The 17,704-nt window shown below is 40.0% G+C and overlaps 3 protein-coding genes across 3 annotated transcripts; all 3 read left to right on the top strand.

The window, feature by feature from the left end:
• Window positions 1–325: 325 nt before the first annotated feature.
• On the top strand, window positions 326–1,307 carry LOC139611179 (heat shock protein 30-like). The gene has a single exon (XM_071465593.1). It carries the CDS (start codon window positions 399–401, stop codon window positions 1,200–1,202), a length of 804 nt encoding a protein of 267 aa, XP_071321694.1. The 5' UTR covers window positions 326–398; the 3' UTR covers window positions 1,203–1,307.
• Window positions 1,308–2,476: 1,169 nt separating this feature from the next.
• On the top strand, window positions 2,477–3,425 carry LOC139611548 (heat shock protein 30-like). The gene has a single exon (XM_071466303.1). It carries the CDS (start codon window positions 2,502–2,504, stop codon window positions 3,303–3,305), a length of 804 nt encoding a protein of 267 aa, XP_071322404.1. The 5' UTR covers window positions 2,477–2,501; the 3' UTR covers window positions 3,306–3,425.
• Window positions 3,426–4,377: 952 nt separating this feature from the next.
• On the top strand, window positions 4,378–5,497 carry LOC139611435 (heat shock protein 30-like). Its single transcript, XM_071466123.1, has one exon. It carries the CDS (start codon window positions 4,616–4,618, stop codon window positions 5,417–5,419), a length of 804 nt encoding a protein of 267 aa, XP_071322224.1. The 5' UTR covers window positions 4,378–4,615; the 3' UTR covers window positions 5,420–5,497.
• The last annotated feature ends 12,207 nt before the right edge of the window (window positions 5,498–17,704 follow it).

Here is a 17,704-nt window from a genome sequence, read left to right as displayed (position 1 = left end):
ATTGATTATATTTAATCAAATTAACTTATCTTAAAGTGATATCATGGATTCTCCATTTCCCATATGTATTACTAAATAACCTTTGCTCAATAACTTCCAGAAAACGCAGTAAAATGAATAAATAATAATAATAATAATAATAAAAGAAAAAGGCCAAGCACATTGTTCTCTGTCATATCATATGATTATTGATAAAAACACCACACACATGTGGCTGTAATCTTACTGGACTAGTGAAACATTACCAAAGATCACTTGCACATTCAGAAAGTGGTCCTCTCCTGTAGCTTCAACCTCCAATGTGAGATCTATAATAGAGAGAAACTTGAACACGCTGGAGCGATCCAGTGACGTCATCAGTCCTGAGTAACAGCTCCACCCAGTGGAGAGCTGTGGTAATGACAGGAAAGTTCCTGAAGACTCTGGAGCTCCTCCAGGTAGAATATAAAAGCTGGGACAGTCCCACTGCTGAGACACAAACTACACAAGCAACACAGAGGAGAACAGACACTTGGACAGTGTTTCATCACACAACAAGAGGACTCAACACTAAACACACACTGAAGATGCTGTGCTCTCATGGATTCCAGTCTGCCCTCAGTCCAGTCAGCTTCTACTGGCCTGTACGCAGTCTGTGGCCAGAGGTCAAACCTCTGCTCTACCAGCAGCATCTACTGCAGAGAAACCTACAGGAGCTGTGCAGCAGTCTGGAGCTGATGGACAAACTTCAACACAACATCCTGGAGGAGACCAAGCCTTTCCACAGCAGCGTGGCCGTGCAGCCAGTCTCCTACCAGCTGGAGAAAGAGGGAGAGCACTTGAAGCTGACTCTGGACACTCGAGGCTTTTCCCCAGAGGAGCTGTCTGTCAGGCAGGTGGGCAGGAAGCTGAGAGTCAGCGGGAAGACAGAGAAGAAGCAGGAGGACGGGAAAGGCTCCTACTCTTACAGACTCCAGGAGTTCAGACAGGAGCTTGATCTGCCTGAAGGCCTGAACCCTGAAGCCGTCACCTGCTGCCTGGCTCCAGACGGGAAGCTCCACATCCAGGCAGCCAGAGCTCCATGTGCTGAGGAGGCTGAGAGAGAGCTGACTATCAAGAGGAGCCTGGAGGAGAAAACCCAGCAGAGTGTGTGTTCACACACAGAAGGCAGCAGCACAGAGACAGACAACAGCACACAGGACGAACCTGAACACATGGACTGATCACACTGTTGTTGTGCCAGTGACAAATATTTTATATGGATGAATGATGATCATAATTACTTTTGTATGTTTGTGTGTACAACTGAACATGGTTAAATAAATGTATTATAAAATAATTATAATTTCTTTGGTATTTTTATCATTTTTTTCTTTTTCTTTTTCTTCTGACACAGACATGTGCAGGTAAATCTTGCAAGAAATTATAAAAAGAATATGGAAGGACTGGAGGGAAACTTTCCATTAGTAAAATATCAAAAATATGTAATTGACATGTCTGAGTAAAGGGTGTAAAATGTACAAAAATAGTAATTACGATTCCCAAAAGAATCAATAAAATATGCAACAAGAATTAGTAAATTATCTCAAGAAAGTATTAATAAAATATGTGGAAATTATTTGGAAAATGTCCAACAAAGATCAGAAAACTATCAATAAATATTAGTTGAGGGTTTTATAAAGTTTTGTACAATATGTCAAAACAAAATGTGAAACAAAACAAAAAATAAATAAAATAAAATAAAACAACATAACCTATCACAAAAGTGATTTTCATGATTTTTTTTTCACTTAAACATTTTTAAACAAATGCCAGTATCATGGTTTTTCTCACTTGATTTTCACCTTACAACTGTGAAATGATAATAAATCTTGATGAGCAACAGATGTTATTTGGAGGATGGATCAAGTTAAATCAGGTGTTTGTAAAATTGATAAGACCTGCACACACACCTAAACAGTTCATCTTTATTGATTAAAAAAGTGACAGAACTTAATAAGGTAAGTGTAGAATCGACAAAGTGAACAGAAATCTTCCCAAAAAATGTAAAGTGTGTTTGAACATCTTCACTGTGAGCTCTCCAGTTCAGACTGAGTGTGTGTTTAATCTCTGTGTAATCTTTGTCTGAATGTGATGAAGTTTGTTTCTCTCCCAAACAGAATGAAACGCATGTCGTTCACTCTGAACTCTCACAGATGACACATACTATCAACTGGCACAAGCTGAATTCAAGAGGACGACTCTGAAGAAGAGGTTCAATAAAGATTGTTAGAAAATAATATCTGAAAACCATTGTGGTACAAATATAATTGTGAAGACTTTAATTTGGATTGACAGTTAACAGTTCTTTTGATAAAGCACAATAAAGGTGTAAAGTCACCTTTTGAAAATTTACATCACAGCTATGCAGCTGAATGTTTACGTGAGATTCTGTCAGAAAAGAAACTTCCTGAGAAAACAGGAAGGATCCAGTGACGTCATCAGTCCTGAGTAACAGCTCCACCCAGTGGAGAGCTGTGGTAATGACAGGAAAGTTCCTGAAGACTCTGGAGCTCCTCCAGTTAGAATATAAAAGCTGGGACAGTCCCACTGCTGAGACACAAACTACACAAGCAACACAGAGGAGAACAGACACTTGGACAGTGTTTCATCACACAACAAGAGGACTCAACACTAAACACACACTGAAGATGCTGTGCTCTCATGGATTCCAGTCTGCCCTCAGTCCAGTCAGCTTCTACTGGCCTGTACGCAGCCTGAGGCCAGAGGTCAAACCTCTGCTCTACCAGCAGCATCTACTGCAGAGAAACCTACAGGAGCTGTGCAGCAGTCTGGAGCTGATGGACAAACTTCAACACAACATCCTGGAGGAGACCAAGCCTTTCCACAGCAGCGTGGCCGTGCAGCCAGTCTCCTACCAGCTGGAGAAAGAGGGAGAGCACTTGAAGCTGACTCTGGACACTCGAGGCTTTTCCCCAGAGGAGCTGAGTGTCAGGCAGGTGGGCAGGAAGCTGAGAGTCAGCGGGAAGACAGAGAAGAAGCAGGAGGACGGGAAAGGCTCCTACTCTTACAGACTCCAGGAGTTCAGACAGGAGCTTGATCTGCCTGAAGGCCTGAACCCTGAAGCCGTCACCTGCTGCCTGGCTCCAGACGGGAAGCTCCACATCCAGGCAGCCAGAGCTCCATGTGCTGAGGAGGCTGAGAGAGAGCTGACTATCAAGAGGAGCCTGGAGGAGAAAACCCAGCAGAGTGTGTGTTCACACACAGAAGGCAGCAGCACAGAGACAGACAACAGCACACAGGACGAACCTGAACACATGGACTGATCACACTGTTGTTGTGCCAATGACAAATATTTTATATGGATGAATGATGATCATAATTACTTTTGTATGTTTGTGTGTACAACTGAACATGGTTAAATAAATGTTTTACAATATAATTATAATTTCTTTGGTATTTTTACAATTTTTTTTCTTTTTCTTCTGACACAGACATATGCAGGTAAATCTTACAAAACATTATAAAAAGAATATGGAAGGACTGGAGGGAAACTTCCCATAAGTAAAATATCTAAAATATGTAACTGACATGTCTGAAAAAAGGGTGTAAAATGTACAAAAATATTAGTTATAATTCCCAAAAGAATCAATAGAATATGCAACAAAAATGAGTAAAAATGATTAAATTATCTTGAGAAAGTATTAATAAAATATGTGGAAATTATTTGGAAAATGTCCAACAAAGATCAGTAAACTATCAATAAATATTAGTCGAAGATTTTATACAATTTTGTACGAAATGTCAAAACAAAACGTAAAACAAAACAAAAATAAAATAAAATAAAAATAAAATAAAACAACATAACCTATCACAGAAATGATTTTCATGATTTTTTTTTCACTTAAACATTTTTAAACAAATGCCAGTATCATGCTTTTTCTCACTTGATTTTCACCTTACAACTGCGAAATGATAATAAATCTTTATGAGCAACAGATGTTATTTGGAGGATGGATCACGTTAAATCAGGTGTTTGTAAAATTGATAAGACCTGCACACACACCTAAACAGTTCATCTTTATTGATTAAAAAAGTGACAGAACTTAATAAGGTAAGTGTAGAATCGACAAAGTGAACAGAAATCTTCCCAAAAAATGTAAAGTGTGTTTGAACATCTTCACTGTGAGCTCTCCAGTTCAGACTGAGTGTGTGTTTAATCTCTGTGTAATCTTTGTCTGAATGTGATGAAGTTTGTTTCTCTCCCAAACAGAATGAAACGCATGTCGTTCACTCTGAACTCTCACAGATGACACATACTATCAACTGGCACAAGCTGAATTCAAGAGGACGACTCTGAAGAAGAGGTTCAATAAAGATTGTTAGAAAATAATATCTGAAAACCATTGTGGTACAAATATAATTGTGAAGACTTTAATTTGGATTGACAGTTAATAGTTGTTTTTTTAAAGCACAATAAAGGTGTAAAGTCACCTTTTGAAAATTTACATCACAGCTATGCAGCTGAATGTTTACGTGAGATTCTGTCAGAAAAGAAACTTCCTGAGAAAACAGGAAGGATCCAGTGACGTCATCAGTCCTGAGTAACAGCTCCACCCAGTGGAGAGCTGTGGTAATGACAGGAAAGTTCCTGAAGACTCTGGAGCTCCTCCAGGTAGAATATAAAAGCTGGGACAGTCCCACTGCTGAGACACAAACTACACAAGCAACACAGAGGAGAACAGACACTTGGACAGTGTTTCATCACACAACAAGAGGACTCAACACTAAACACACACTGAAGATGCTGTGCTCTCATGGATTCCAGTCTGCCCTCAGTCCAGTCAGCTTCTACTGGCCTGTACGCAGTCTGTGGCCAGAGGTCAAACCTCTGCTCTACCAGCAGCATCTACTGCAGAGAAACCTACAGGAGCTGTGCAGCAGTCTGGAGCTGATGGACAAACTTCAACACAACATCCTGGAGGAGACCAAGCCTTTCCACAGCAGCGTGGCCGTGCAGCCAGTCTCCTACCAGCTGGAGAAAGAGGGAGAGCACTTGAAGCTGACTCTGGACACTCGAGGCTTTTCCCCAGAGGAGCTGTCTGTCAGGCAGGTGGGCAGGAAGCTGAGAGTCAGCGGGAAGACAGAGAAGAAGCAGGAGGACGGGAAAGGCTCCTACTCTTACAGACTCCAGGAGTTCAGACAGGAGCTTGATCTGCCTGAAGGCCTGAACCCTGAAGCCGTCACCTGCTGCCTGGCTCCAGACGGGAAGCTCCACATCCAGGCAGCCAGAGCTCCATGTGCTGAGGAGGCTGAGAGAGAGCTGACTATCAAGAGGAGCCTGGAGGAGAAAACCCAGCAGAGTGTGTGTTCACACACAGAAGGCAGCAGCACAGAGACAGACAACAGCACACAGGACGAACCTGAACACATGGACTGATCACACTGTTGTTGTGCCAATGTACAGAAAATGTTTTCCTTCAAGTGTTAAATGGTAATGATATGTGCCTTCGTATGTATGACTCTCATCAATAAATATTTTTTAAACTATGTTTGGCTTTGGTGTCTCCTTCAGAGGCTCTGCATCAAGAAAGTTGAAGTCATCTTCATCTTGCCATCCTGAAACAATGATGAGAATTGCTTTTAGACAATATGTTTTTACCCAAAGGGAATTTTCTTGGAAATAAAAGTAAAACACAAGTATTGAGGAGACAGTACAAAGAGTGCAGTAGCCAATGAACGTCCACTAGATGTCACATTTAGCATTTAGCATAGCATACAGCTGTAATGAATTAGCATCCTCCCCTGCAGCTGCTTGATGAGTTTGAAAGTCTGGGGGAAAAGTATTGCTCAGGTTTGGTGATGAGTAAGAGCAAACATTTCCTCATGTTTCCAGTGATGATAGGGCTCTATAAAAAGCACATCTGTCACATGTAGTAGGAGACTGTTTTTAAATATATTTTCTGGTTTTAGTGATATTGTAATCAAATCACGATCTGTGATGATGTCAATGATATGAAGAACTCGCATGACCTGTGTTTGTTAAAGACAAAGACATTAAAAACATGCTTTGAAAGATGAACAGCTACTAATACAAATGATCTTAATGATGATGTCTTTTGTTGCATATTATCACCTGTAGCAGGTGTGTTACAGTATAACATCCTGCTGAGTTTGACATCTTTGAGCTTCTAAAAATGACTCAAACTAAACAATCTGAGGAGTAAACTGACTCGGTTGAATAGAGTGTTGAAATACAAGTCAGTTCCCCTGGGACCCAAATCTCAGTCATCACCAAGTGAGGAAAAACAATATTATCAACATTGTGCAATGAAGCAGCATTAATGACCTCACCCACCCATTTTTTTTTACTTCTTTTTCTTTCCCCTGTGTTGTTTACAAGTTAATGTCAGCTATTACCACGGGTGCTTGGTCTCTCCCTGGCTCCCGTCTGGCTGTCAGGGCTTTTCTTTCCCAAGAATAGACAGATTGTCCCGTAAACGTGGCAGCAACAGGGGCGGAGGAGGAGAGAAATCTACTTTAGGGACTCACTCTGCTTTTGTTTTATTTCTATTTGTGGAGCTGCTCTTTGTTTTCCGGGGCAGCGCTGACAGAATGCTTATCCACTGGCTCTTTAAATGTGATGTTTGGTTCTCTGATTCATTTCTCAATCTCTTCCTCTCTGCCTATTAAAGCTGAAATCTCTCCAATCATCTCCTCTCAGATCATATTGTTTCCTCTTTTCTTGTCTCCTTCACCTCCTCTCATCCCCTTGCCACTTCCATCCCAATAAGTCTCCTCCCTTCCTCTCCTCTCCATCCTCTCCACTCCCTCAGTGACTGTTAGGTTAGTTGTTGCCCCGACATCCCCTTCACTCAGTATCCTTTGCTTTCATCTCCTCATTTCTCCTGCAAGATGTGGCATTTTATTCTGACGCCAGTAACACATGGGAACATTTATTGACTCTTTTATTTCTTCTTTCCTTCAGGCCCATCTCCCTCCCATCCCATCCCCCCATCCTCCTATCCTCATTTTTTTAAACTAAAATCTTCCCTGTTTACGCTTTCTTTTAACTTCCCTCCCTTCCTCACATTCACTCAAGCCGCATCCCCCTCCCTCCTAACCCTTCCACTCATTTCCCCATCGTCTCAGACACTTTAAATGACTCTTAATCAAAAGGGTGTGTTTGAAGAAGACAGCTTTTATTGCTATTACAAAACTCATGAGTCAGTCTAGTGTGTGTAAATGTGAATGTGTGTGGCTGTCTGCGTCTGTTCATGGTAAAAGAGATGTCGAAAAGATGCCATGTATAAATTCAATATGGTGACTTGTCGAAAGTGATATAAGAAAAGCGGGAATTAATTAAACAAATCAAATCAGCATTCAACGCTTCAGCGTTTCAGCTCCTCAAACACTCACTTGTTTTTGCTTGGGATTTGTATAAATTTGCTCAATCTTGTTAAAGTTGTGTTTTTCTGATACTTATACAAAGGTTAGATTGTACCTCAGAACACAGGACACAGTCTGGGACGCCAGTCCTTTCCTATTTGACGAGCAGCATCACACCTAATAAAAAGGTCAGCATGCACGTGTTACAGACACATGAACAATAAAAATGTTCCTGGAATATAAGTTTTCCGGAGTGCCAGTTTTTATTGTTTTCTATTTTGTTTTATTTAATTATGAGATCAAAAAAGTTGCAACCGATTAAGCATTACAAAGCATACATGTACATATCAAAGCTTTACACTGAACACACTCTGTATTAAAGGTGAACAACTGAAGCCTGTTAATACAGCTGTATCATGTAATCTGTGGTTCTGTGGGGGAGTTTTCTAAAGGATGAGAAAAATAACTCTGTTGATGTCATGATGATGTCATCAGGGTTAGCTTGGCTTGGAGACAACAGTATTTATTACAGACAGCTTGTGTTGCAGACCAGAGGTGTGGAGTTTGAAATGTGGGTATTTACTAGGCAGGCAGGATCTAATTAAAGACCCTATCAAGATGTGTAATGGTATGATCCATACTAGGGAGTAAAAGTCAGGATATCTTAGCTTCTTCTTTTATTTCTCTCTCCTGTGAGTGCCTCATTATGGAAGTGTAATTAGAATTCATAGAGTAACACTTTGCTATATATCAGAATAATCTCCTATTAACAACTCGTACAATATAAGTTCCATGGTGCAGCAGATAATGAAAAAAAAAAACAATAACAACAAATAGCAATAAAAGTTAAAAGAAGGTTAATTCTGTGGATATATTTATATTTCTAAGAAAAAAATCTGCATCAAAAAATCATGTTCTGATTTTCATTTAAAAACTGGTGATAGGGGAGATATTCTTCCAATAGGTGTATGCTGTACATGATGATGTAAAGAGAAAAGTCTGTTAAATGAGGTCCCTGTCTAAAAGCTGGAAACATGCTGCACGCACCTGGGAAGAAGACTGAAGTGATATTCAGTCCTTAACTATTAACCTCTGGCTCATTGTGCGCTGTCTGATTCCAACTTGCAATATGTGGGTATAATGATTTGATTCTGTTGACTTGATTCTATTGTAATTTTCCAAATGATGGGCATCTTATTCCAGTATAATGTAGCTTTACCAAGGAATAATGTCTATTCTGGATGATTTCACTTTGCAGGATTTATAGACAATGCCACTGATCAGCGCCAATACAGGAAGTAAAGTGCCCTGTAAGTAAAGAGGTGCTCAAGGAACTACTTGGTGCCAGACCCCCCCGGCCTGTTTGATGGCCATGTCTGGCCCATGTATTTGAAACACAAGAAAATCTTCTTTAACATTTGCCATAACCATGATCTTTCCCCAATTTTAACCACACTGTACCTGCCATGCACAGATATTTCAGAACGTGAGAACTATGTCACTGATTGAAAGAATAAAAGCAGAATTGCTCAATATTGGCGATTTTTGGTCAAGTGACATTATTTTAGTCTACAAAGCGTCTGATTTAGTGTTAAAGCCTGCTGTTCACACCTTCTTTTCAACCAAGAGTTAATCTTTCCCTAAACTTATCCAAGTTGTTTTTGTGTCTAACCCCAATACAATTTTAACCATAGCTGTGTCAAATCAGAAAACAGCCATGTGAGGCATTTTCTACAAAGAAAATGATAAACATATTTTGTTGTTTAGTTTGGAAGACTAATAAACAAAACAACCATTTGTGTTAAAATATTCTATACAAATATTGCAATATAACATAGATGAAGCAGAAATTGCAATACCAATGCATAAGGTATTATTGTATGTAATATTAATAGCAGTGTCATGCATCAACAGTATAAAGCTCCATTGTATTATGACTCTCAGTATCAATATAGTGTAGACATGCAAAGAAAAACTTCGGAGTTGTGTAACTGATGTGTTTATTCAGCGTCTGTGCCCTTTTGGAGGAACATTACAGCAGGTACATGACAAATTTCCCTCTGTTATTTATTGTGGAAATGTGTTATATGCAGCGAAAGGTCAAATATTTTTATAAATTGTGCTCACAAAGAGAGGCTTCTGTAGCATGCACACACACACACACACACACACACACACACACACACATGCACGTACTGAAACACACTTCCTGTGTGACTTTGAGGGTCTCTGGTATTTGAACAGATGTAGTGAGACTGAGCGTGCCTAGATCCCCCCCTCTGACCTGAACATGCACTTCCTGCTCCGAAAGCTAACACCCAGAGAGAACAATCGTTGTCTGTACCCCTCAGAACACATGCACACACACACACACTGTGCACAAACACAAGCGGTCACAGTCGCGTCTAAGGTCAGCATGCATGCCATAAACACACATAAAAACACATGCTCACAAACAGACACACACACACACATTCACAAAGCAGTTAGTGTGTGTTGTTCTCAGATGACGTGGAAGTGAGACTGAAGAAATTCACCTCACACGTTTCAATGTGTGCATACATATATTTAATAAATACCACAATTTTGTATTGTAAATTGTATTCACAGTATTATTTGTGTGTGTGTGTGTGTGTGTGTGTCTGTGTTAAATCAAATGAAGTAAGGCAGTACAATCCTGTTCTCAGCTGGGAGATGTTGAGTATTTTTTCTGCATGAATGTAATAAAATCAGGCAGCAACACTGCAGAGTTCACATTCTTTACTTTCCAGTGTGTGTGTGTGTGTGTGTGTGTGTGTGCGCGCTTTGGGAAAAGTGAGACATCAAGAAAATAAAAGCAGAGCCGATAGCTGAGGTCAAATCGTGAGGAGAGAGATGGAGCAGAGAAAGAGTGGAAACATAAAAACAGTAGAGAAGAAATTTGAGAACTACAGAAGAAAAACAGAGGAAGAAAAGTGTGAAGAGAAAATATAATATAATATTATATATATATATATATATATATATAGTGACAAGAGACAAAGCAAAAATTAATTTGAAACAAAGAAAGACAGATTAAGGGAGAAAGAAGATTGAGAAGAAATACCAGAAACAGCAAAACTCAGAAATGAGGAAAGGAACAAAAACAGTGAGCAGGTTAAAAAAGAAAAACGAGTCGGGGTGGTCATGAACTGTAAGCTGAATTAATGCCAATGAGGAAGAATGGAAACCTAGAGCCAGACTACTACAGAGGGAGGAATAGATTAACAACACACACCAAAATCAAAATGGCACTTCTTTTTTTTTTCATCCATCTCTTTTTGAAATTAGATATGAACAACTATCCATCAGCCATAAATAAATGATGTGAGATGTAAAAATAGTAATGTGGTTTCACTGGTGAAAGGTTGGCAAGGTAGCAAAGGGAAACGACAAAACATCGGTAGTAAAATGTGGAGTTATTATACTGAAATTCAAACACATAAATCAGTTTAAATTTCAGATTGATCAGTTCAGGGCTTGAAACAGAATATCAATAAAGTGTGGCCACAAACAACCATCCAGGGGCCATTTGTAGCCAAACATTTAATGTAGCCTTGTAGCAGAGAATTCAACTTTGTGTCTGAAAGTTATAACAAGATCATAAAAAGATTTACATTATTGTTCTTACAAGCAGATGTCTTTTCAAAAAAAAACAAAAACTTTTGGCACACATTAAGTGTGTTTGGTCTGGAGTAAAAAGGAAGAAGAGCCAGACTGCAAAACTACATGCAAAGCAAGAGTGAGACCAGCAGAGACACATAGCCATGCTAGCACCATGGCTCCAGGGATGGCAGTGTTGGTCACGCCACCACTTTGGTTCAGACATCGTATGAACTCGCTGCTGAAAATCCTCAACTAATAAATTAAAAGCTCCTGTTTGAGTGACATTTGCAGTGCTCCGTGGTTTTGACTAAAAATAAAGTGACCCATTTTTAATGTCCATCTTCATATACATCTGGATATAACGGGGACTTGGGGAGGGTCACGGACGGGTTAGGGAAAGTTGTAAAGTACTGAGAGATGGACACAGAAAAATAAAGTACGCCAGCCATAGCTTTTCATATGCACTCTCCAGCCCTCTAGTTCTCACACAATAACATGTGAATATGCTTATCTGCACTCTCCTACTCGGTTTTCACTGCATAAGCAGCTGTGAGGCTTTTTTGGAAAAATGTCACCACTTTTCCAACCCTCCCCAGGAGGCAGGATACCTGGTTGAGTGAGACTGCCTTCCTGACTGAGAACATAGACAAAGAATCCAGACTGTGGCTCCAGTACAGTCACTTCTTTATTAGTCTATTGTCTGGATTGTGTTGGGCCGTCATTGCATTCATCACTGCACTGGCACTTGTGTGTAATATTGAGCTTGTAAATTGCCAAAATGCAGTGGGCAGTCCCACAAACAGCTTTCAGTGGTCTTAAGATCTATGAGAGTCTGTGTTGGTCAAATTACTGATGTTAATGTGAGAGGAGAAGCTCATGGTTTGGCTGTTGTTTTGTGTCTCCCTGAACTAGTATTGAAAATCTGCTTAAAGACTGCAGAAAGTACACTATATATTTAACAAATAATCAAAGCAGTGCAAGCTTCCCTGATGATTTTCAATTATATGTTTATAATGTCCCATAGTAGTTTGTCCCCTCACAATAATAAATTCAGCCCCTTTGAGTGTCAACCCAACCCATACTTTTGATATGCTCATTCACAGTGATACCAACACATTTGTTATTTTTTCTGTCCGTACTGTAGTTTAGACTGAATCAATGTAATGAAGTGGACATAGGGCGCAGTCACACCAGTATTTATCACATAAAATTCCAGCGTAAAAAATCTATTCATTTGAATGGAACAGTAGCAATTAGTGGATTTGTTCCATTGATCATTATAATCCATCTTGACAGTATTGCCCTTTGAGATGAATAAAGTGAAATGAAGGAGGCTATCATATTAGGAGTGCCGCTCCAGCCAATTTTATGAAATTTTAAGAGATACAGCAGAGTTTGCAGATGTGTTGTGGGACAACTGAAACACACTCTCAATCTTTTTTTCTTTTTTTTTTTTTTTTTTTTTAATGTTGGCAGCTGATCTTGAACGTGAATTGGCAGCCACAGTAGATTTCCAAGTAGCTCTGTAAATAGTGACAACAGCATGTCACCTACCAGCACTGCCATGAGGAAAGACAGATGAATTTTGGTGTCCACTTCGGAGCACCAGCATCATCATTTATCACAAAGTGATCAACCAAAAATGCACCAAAAATGAAATTAATTAAATAGAGATGTTGCTGTGATTTGCGGTCTCAGATGAATTGTGCTGACAGAGTTTGTTCCACGTCCACTGTTGTAAAGTCAGAAAAAAACAATAAAAATATAATGCAGTATACAGTGCAGTTGACATAGGCAGTGTTAATGACATTAACAGAGTGGCTGCAGGAGAGAAGTGATTTACACAGACAATACTTGTGTGTGTGTGTGTGTGTGTGTGTGCACATGAGACTGTGAAAGACAGACCATCATGACATCACTGTTTCCACAGGAAATCATGTTTCCAAAACCCTGGTTTTCCACTCCGTAGCCTACCTCATACACAACTCACTTCTCTCTCTACATCTCCCTGTCCAACACATGATACTGCATAGTGGCAGCAGTCAACTAAATCAGTTTAATTATGTCTCTCGGTGTTGTAGTCCTCAGCAGCAGAGAGGGTGAAGTCATATTATTTTTACATGTATGGTTGATGATTTAAAGGAAAATGACGCTTTATTACAAGTTGGGTCTTATTTTCATAGTTTTGGCTTCATTCCGCTCAGTTACGATAACACTGTACTCTCCAAGGGAGCACAGAGATCTGGGAAAATGGAGACAACAGTGAGCATGACTGCAAAAAGAATCATGATGTATGAAACTGGAATTTCCCTTTAAGGTATGACATATTAATTAAGCTGCTCATTCACTCCCACTGAAACCCAAGAAGGACAGAAAACAAATGGATACTGGATAGAATGAATAGTTAATCATTATCTAATGTAACCTCTGTTAGGAGTTAAAGGTCAAGTCAGGGGAAGGTGACGAGGAGTGGAGACAGAGATGAAGACAGGAAGGTAAGAAGTGAGGGGAAATGGAGGAAAAGAGAGACAGAGTGAGAAGAGAGAAAGAGGAGAGTAGAATATGTGATAATAACTACAGACAGCAGCCTGGAGACCCACACAGCCAATGCAAAAACACATACCTGCACACACCCCTCATGCACTCTCCTTTCCTAGCTTGATTGCACACTTGCACCCACACAGACCTCCATCTTCTACAGTGGTGTAGTGACTTCATGGCGCACATGCACACACTGCAGACCAGGCACAATCAAACATGCAATCACTCTGTGGGGATAGAAGATACTGTGTAAACATTCCCATCCAAACATTCGCAAGCCCAGATCCCTGTGATGTGTGCGCAAAGTTGATATGTGAAATCAAAGCAGAGCTTAGCCAGACGTGCAATCACTGCAGCACATAATGGGTGGTTACTGTATCATGGCGGTACTTGGGTAATATCTGGTTACTGTGCTATTCTGCAGATTCAAACAGAAAGAGAGGCTGTGAGTGAGAGAGGGCAGGTGGCAGTGGAAAATAAAAGAGAGGAGAGCAAAGGAGTTGCTTCATGTTCAGCTAATTATGCTTCCTCCCGTCCTTGCTCCTCCATCCTTCAGCCCGTGACCCGGAAATCGATCGAGGTATACGCCCTCATCAAGGACGTTCCGATCCTTAAAACACTTCTGGGAGAGAGGAACCACAGGTGTATCCTTTGTGGAAGTGTTTTAACGAACAGCAACACCCCAGTGTGTTTAATGATGATCGGCTGATCTGGTGGAACAGCAAGAGGAACGCCTAAGCTGCTGTGGGAATTTGTAATACTGATATCATTGCATAATTGCAACACTATAGGTTTGGGTAGGTCATGTTTCTTCAAGTCCAAAATCCAGTCCAAATTCCAAATGTTCTTCATTTCCAACCCTTATTCAGGCAATGTGGTTAAATATTTGTGTGATACAGCTGCAGAGTTGCAGATATCATTAATAATATCTGCCCGAGCCTTACAAGGACAGAGTCAACTCTACTGACATTTTGTAGATTTATAGTTAGTGGTTTATTTGTTGCCCTTATGTCTATGATCATTCCACAACCTTAACTTAATGTTTATTATTGTTACCATGATGACAAAAGGTTGGGTATGCTGCCGTTGGGATGCTCCTATGGATCGTATCTGAGTGTTGGGACGTGTGACCTATATTTGGCTGGAGGAACAGAAATTTGGTGAGCATGTGTTTCTTTAGTCTCAGGAGGAGGAATATAAAACAGAAATTGCTTCGATGGGATGGAAATCTTTAGCCGGTATATTGTCCTGTGAAAAGGAGAGGAGAAAGATTCTGAACCTTTTTGCGAAAGAGATCTCTTAGACAGATAATACTCAGACGTGGAGGGAGAGACGAGCTTAGAGACAGGGAGAGAAAAACAGTGAGAGATGGCTTTGACAGAAGGGAACACAGTGTGTTTTCCCCTTGACCTCAGGCTGAACCAGTGATGAAAGTGAAGAAGGCCTGACTGCCAAAACGCGGCACATGACCGTGACATTACTTCTGCATCAAAACAGGGATTTCAGGAAATAAAAACTGTGATCTTTAAGGACGTTTTTGAAGCGCAGATCACTCTGTCTTTTACAGATGTCATAACTCCAAACACTAGTGTTATCATCACAAAACCGATTACCTTTAGCTAACACTGAACATGCTGTTTGTATTTTATTATAACTCTTTCCATCACTCAGCTTTCCAATTCAAGTCTTGAAGAAAATGTTACAAGGGTGTGAGAGGAATGCAGAACAAGTAAACATTGTTTTCAGACAGTCTCCATTCTTTGAAACGTCGCCTGGTACTTCAGAGCCTGATAAGTTCAATAAATGTTTTGTACAGTCCCAGTGTAACAGAGCTTCAGTTCTAGTGATTACAATCATCTTTTTTAATGGATCTCACTTTCAAGTCCAGTCTTAACAGACTTGTATAAACAGAAACTGAGATTCTGGTGTGGCACAAGCAGTTGCCACACAGGTCCTACTTTCTCTGTGGCACTCAGGTCTTCTTTTCACAGGGAAACAAAGAGTAAGTCGACTTATATTTTATAGCATTAGAGTTAAAACTTTTACTCAGAGACCTTTTAATGTATCACCAATGAGCAAAACAAACTAGCTGCTAGGACCAGCTATGCTTAAGCATATCTCATTAAAGCCTTTCAGATGTGTTTGCTCCCAGCTGGCTTTCCTCATTCCTGCTAGTGGTCTTGTTGCCTGCTGAGCCAAAGGTGGTGCAACTGTGGACTGTTTGGGGGGGGCCAAAGCTCACAGGTAGTTCACAGGTAGTTCAATAAACTGGCAGGTTAACTAGTGCATGTTCTGGCCTCATGGCATCATTAGCCTGTGTAATTCCAGTTTTTACTAATAGTCTAACACTGTCAAGTCTAGCCTGTACATCAGTTGCCTAATGAGGGGGGTGTGTTACTTTAAGCTTTAAGGTATTTCATCTCTACCTAATCTCAAACAAAAAAAAAAAATCGGTGCAAGGACTTTCTAATATCACAACACACTGGCCACAGAACGGTTGGAAAAAATGAAACATCATGCACTCCCATATCTTTTTATTTCATCTCCTGACCAACCAAAGCTTGTTTTTGTGTCCTCCTTTTCTCTGCATGTCGGCTCTTCTTGTAGGATAGCTGTCTCCAGTTACAGTTTCACAGAGATAGCTTTTCATGAGGAGTGCAAAGTGAACTAAATATGACTAAATTGTGGTTCAAACATAACAGTATGACATAACACTAACACAAAAGGGATGGAAAGGCTCTATCTCCAGGCCTGCGTGTGCAGTGAGGATCACTGTCAGTGTGATAGTGTGGTTGTCGTGAGTCAGTGTTTTTAAAGAGGGAAATTCGCCACATCTTGCTCTCTCTTCCTCCCTGATCAGTTCCTCTATGTTTGCCTTGGCCCAAACACATGTTTTCATAGGATCTCTTAGCTTGACTCAGCTTTCTTCCTGTGTGTAGAAGTCTGTGAATAACATGTGCATCTCTATCCCATTTTTCTCACTTAATCGTTGTCACGTTGCTTTCATTTTTACTCACTTTTTCTGCCTTTTAACGACCCCTGCTCCTTTTTAATTCCCCCTGTTTCCCTCCTCTCTCACAGCCTTGACACTTACTATTGATCTAAAACAGTGTAATGTTATTCTCATATCACTACACTATAAAAGGCAGTCCCTAACGCTCTGAAAGGTTTCAGTAATGTACACAATGTAATGTACACTATTGTACAGCAGTATACAATAGTTTGATGTATACTTTCAGAAGGCATACTGTAGGCTGCAGTCCATATTACAGACTAACAACATTTCTCTGTAACTCAGTCATGTTAAGATTCACCTATACGTCAGAGGGTTTTTAATTCATTCAAGAAGGACAAAAACATGGTTGTGAAAGAAACAACAACTCTGAAAGAGCTTGCAAGTTTCATAGACAGCACTTTAAATACAGGCACGTTCATTAACAAACATGTATGTGCAACACACACATACAGACGGGACAGGAGGCGAGACACAAACATTCACTATCCAAATAAACAAATGTGCATGCAGAAACTAAAATAGGTCCGTAAACAAGGATTTTCCTGTGTAAATAATTACATTAGAAAACACATAAATCTATTATTGTAGCCAACAAGAATTGTTTGGTTCAAACAGACATCCAGGCCAGACAATCTACCCAAACACTGAGCTTCGCTGACCTGAAAACACTTCACTTTTAATTAAACAAACTTTTGTTGAGTAACCAAGGGAGAAATACTACAAGTAACTTTTTTTTCCCCCAGATGTACAAGTGTAAATGGACAGCAAGATTCAGTTTCTGCACTGCTTTGATTGTGTCTGTTGTGTTTTCTTAATCTGGCTCTCACAAGTGGCCAAATGAAAATCTCTCGAGTAAAAGGGGTTTTAAAGCTATAGTATGAGTTTCCCTTTAGAGCACTGATTTGAAACAGGGCTTCTCTTTAAAAACAAGATGCCTGACAGATGAGTAGAGACAACCTTATACAACCTGAACAACTCTGCAAGTAATCTAAACCAAAGTCATTCCTGTGTTTTAGTAGATATAAAAGCAGGGTTTGTTTTAGCCCCATTTCTGCCTTCAGCTACATCATTTGATTTGTCTCAGTTGTACCTTCATTTGGTTTATAGAAAGACATGACATCACAGCAGAGGATCAAAGTAGGTGACTTGCCAATT

Source organism: Trachinotus anak, unplaced genomic scaffold, assembly GCF_046630095.1.
Source record: "Trachinotus anak isolate AG129_WGS33_773 ecotype Australia unplaced genomic scaffold, CSIRO_AGI_Tana_v1 ptg000028l, whole genome shotgun sequence".
Classification (NCBI taxonomy): domain Eukaryota; kingdom Metazoa; phylum Chordata; class Actinopteri; order Carangiformes; family Carangidae; genus Trachinotus; species Trachinotus anak.
This window is presented reverse-complemented; position numbering and strand designations above follow the sequence as displayed.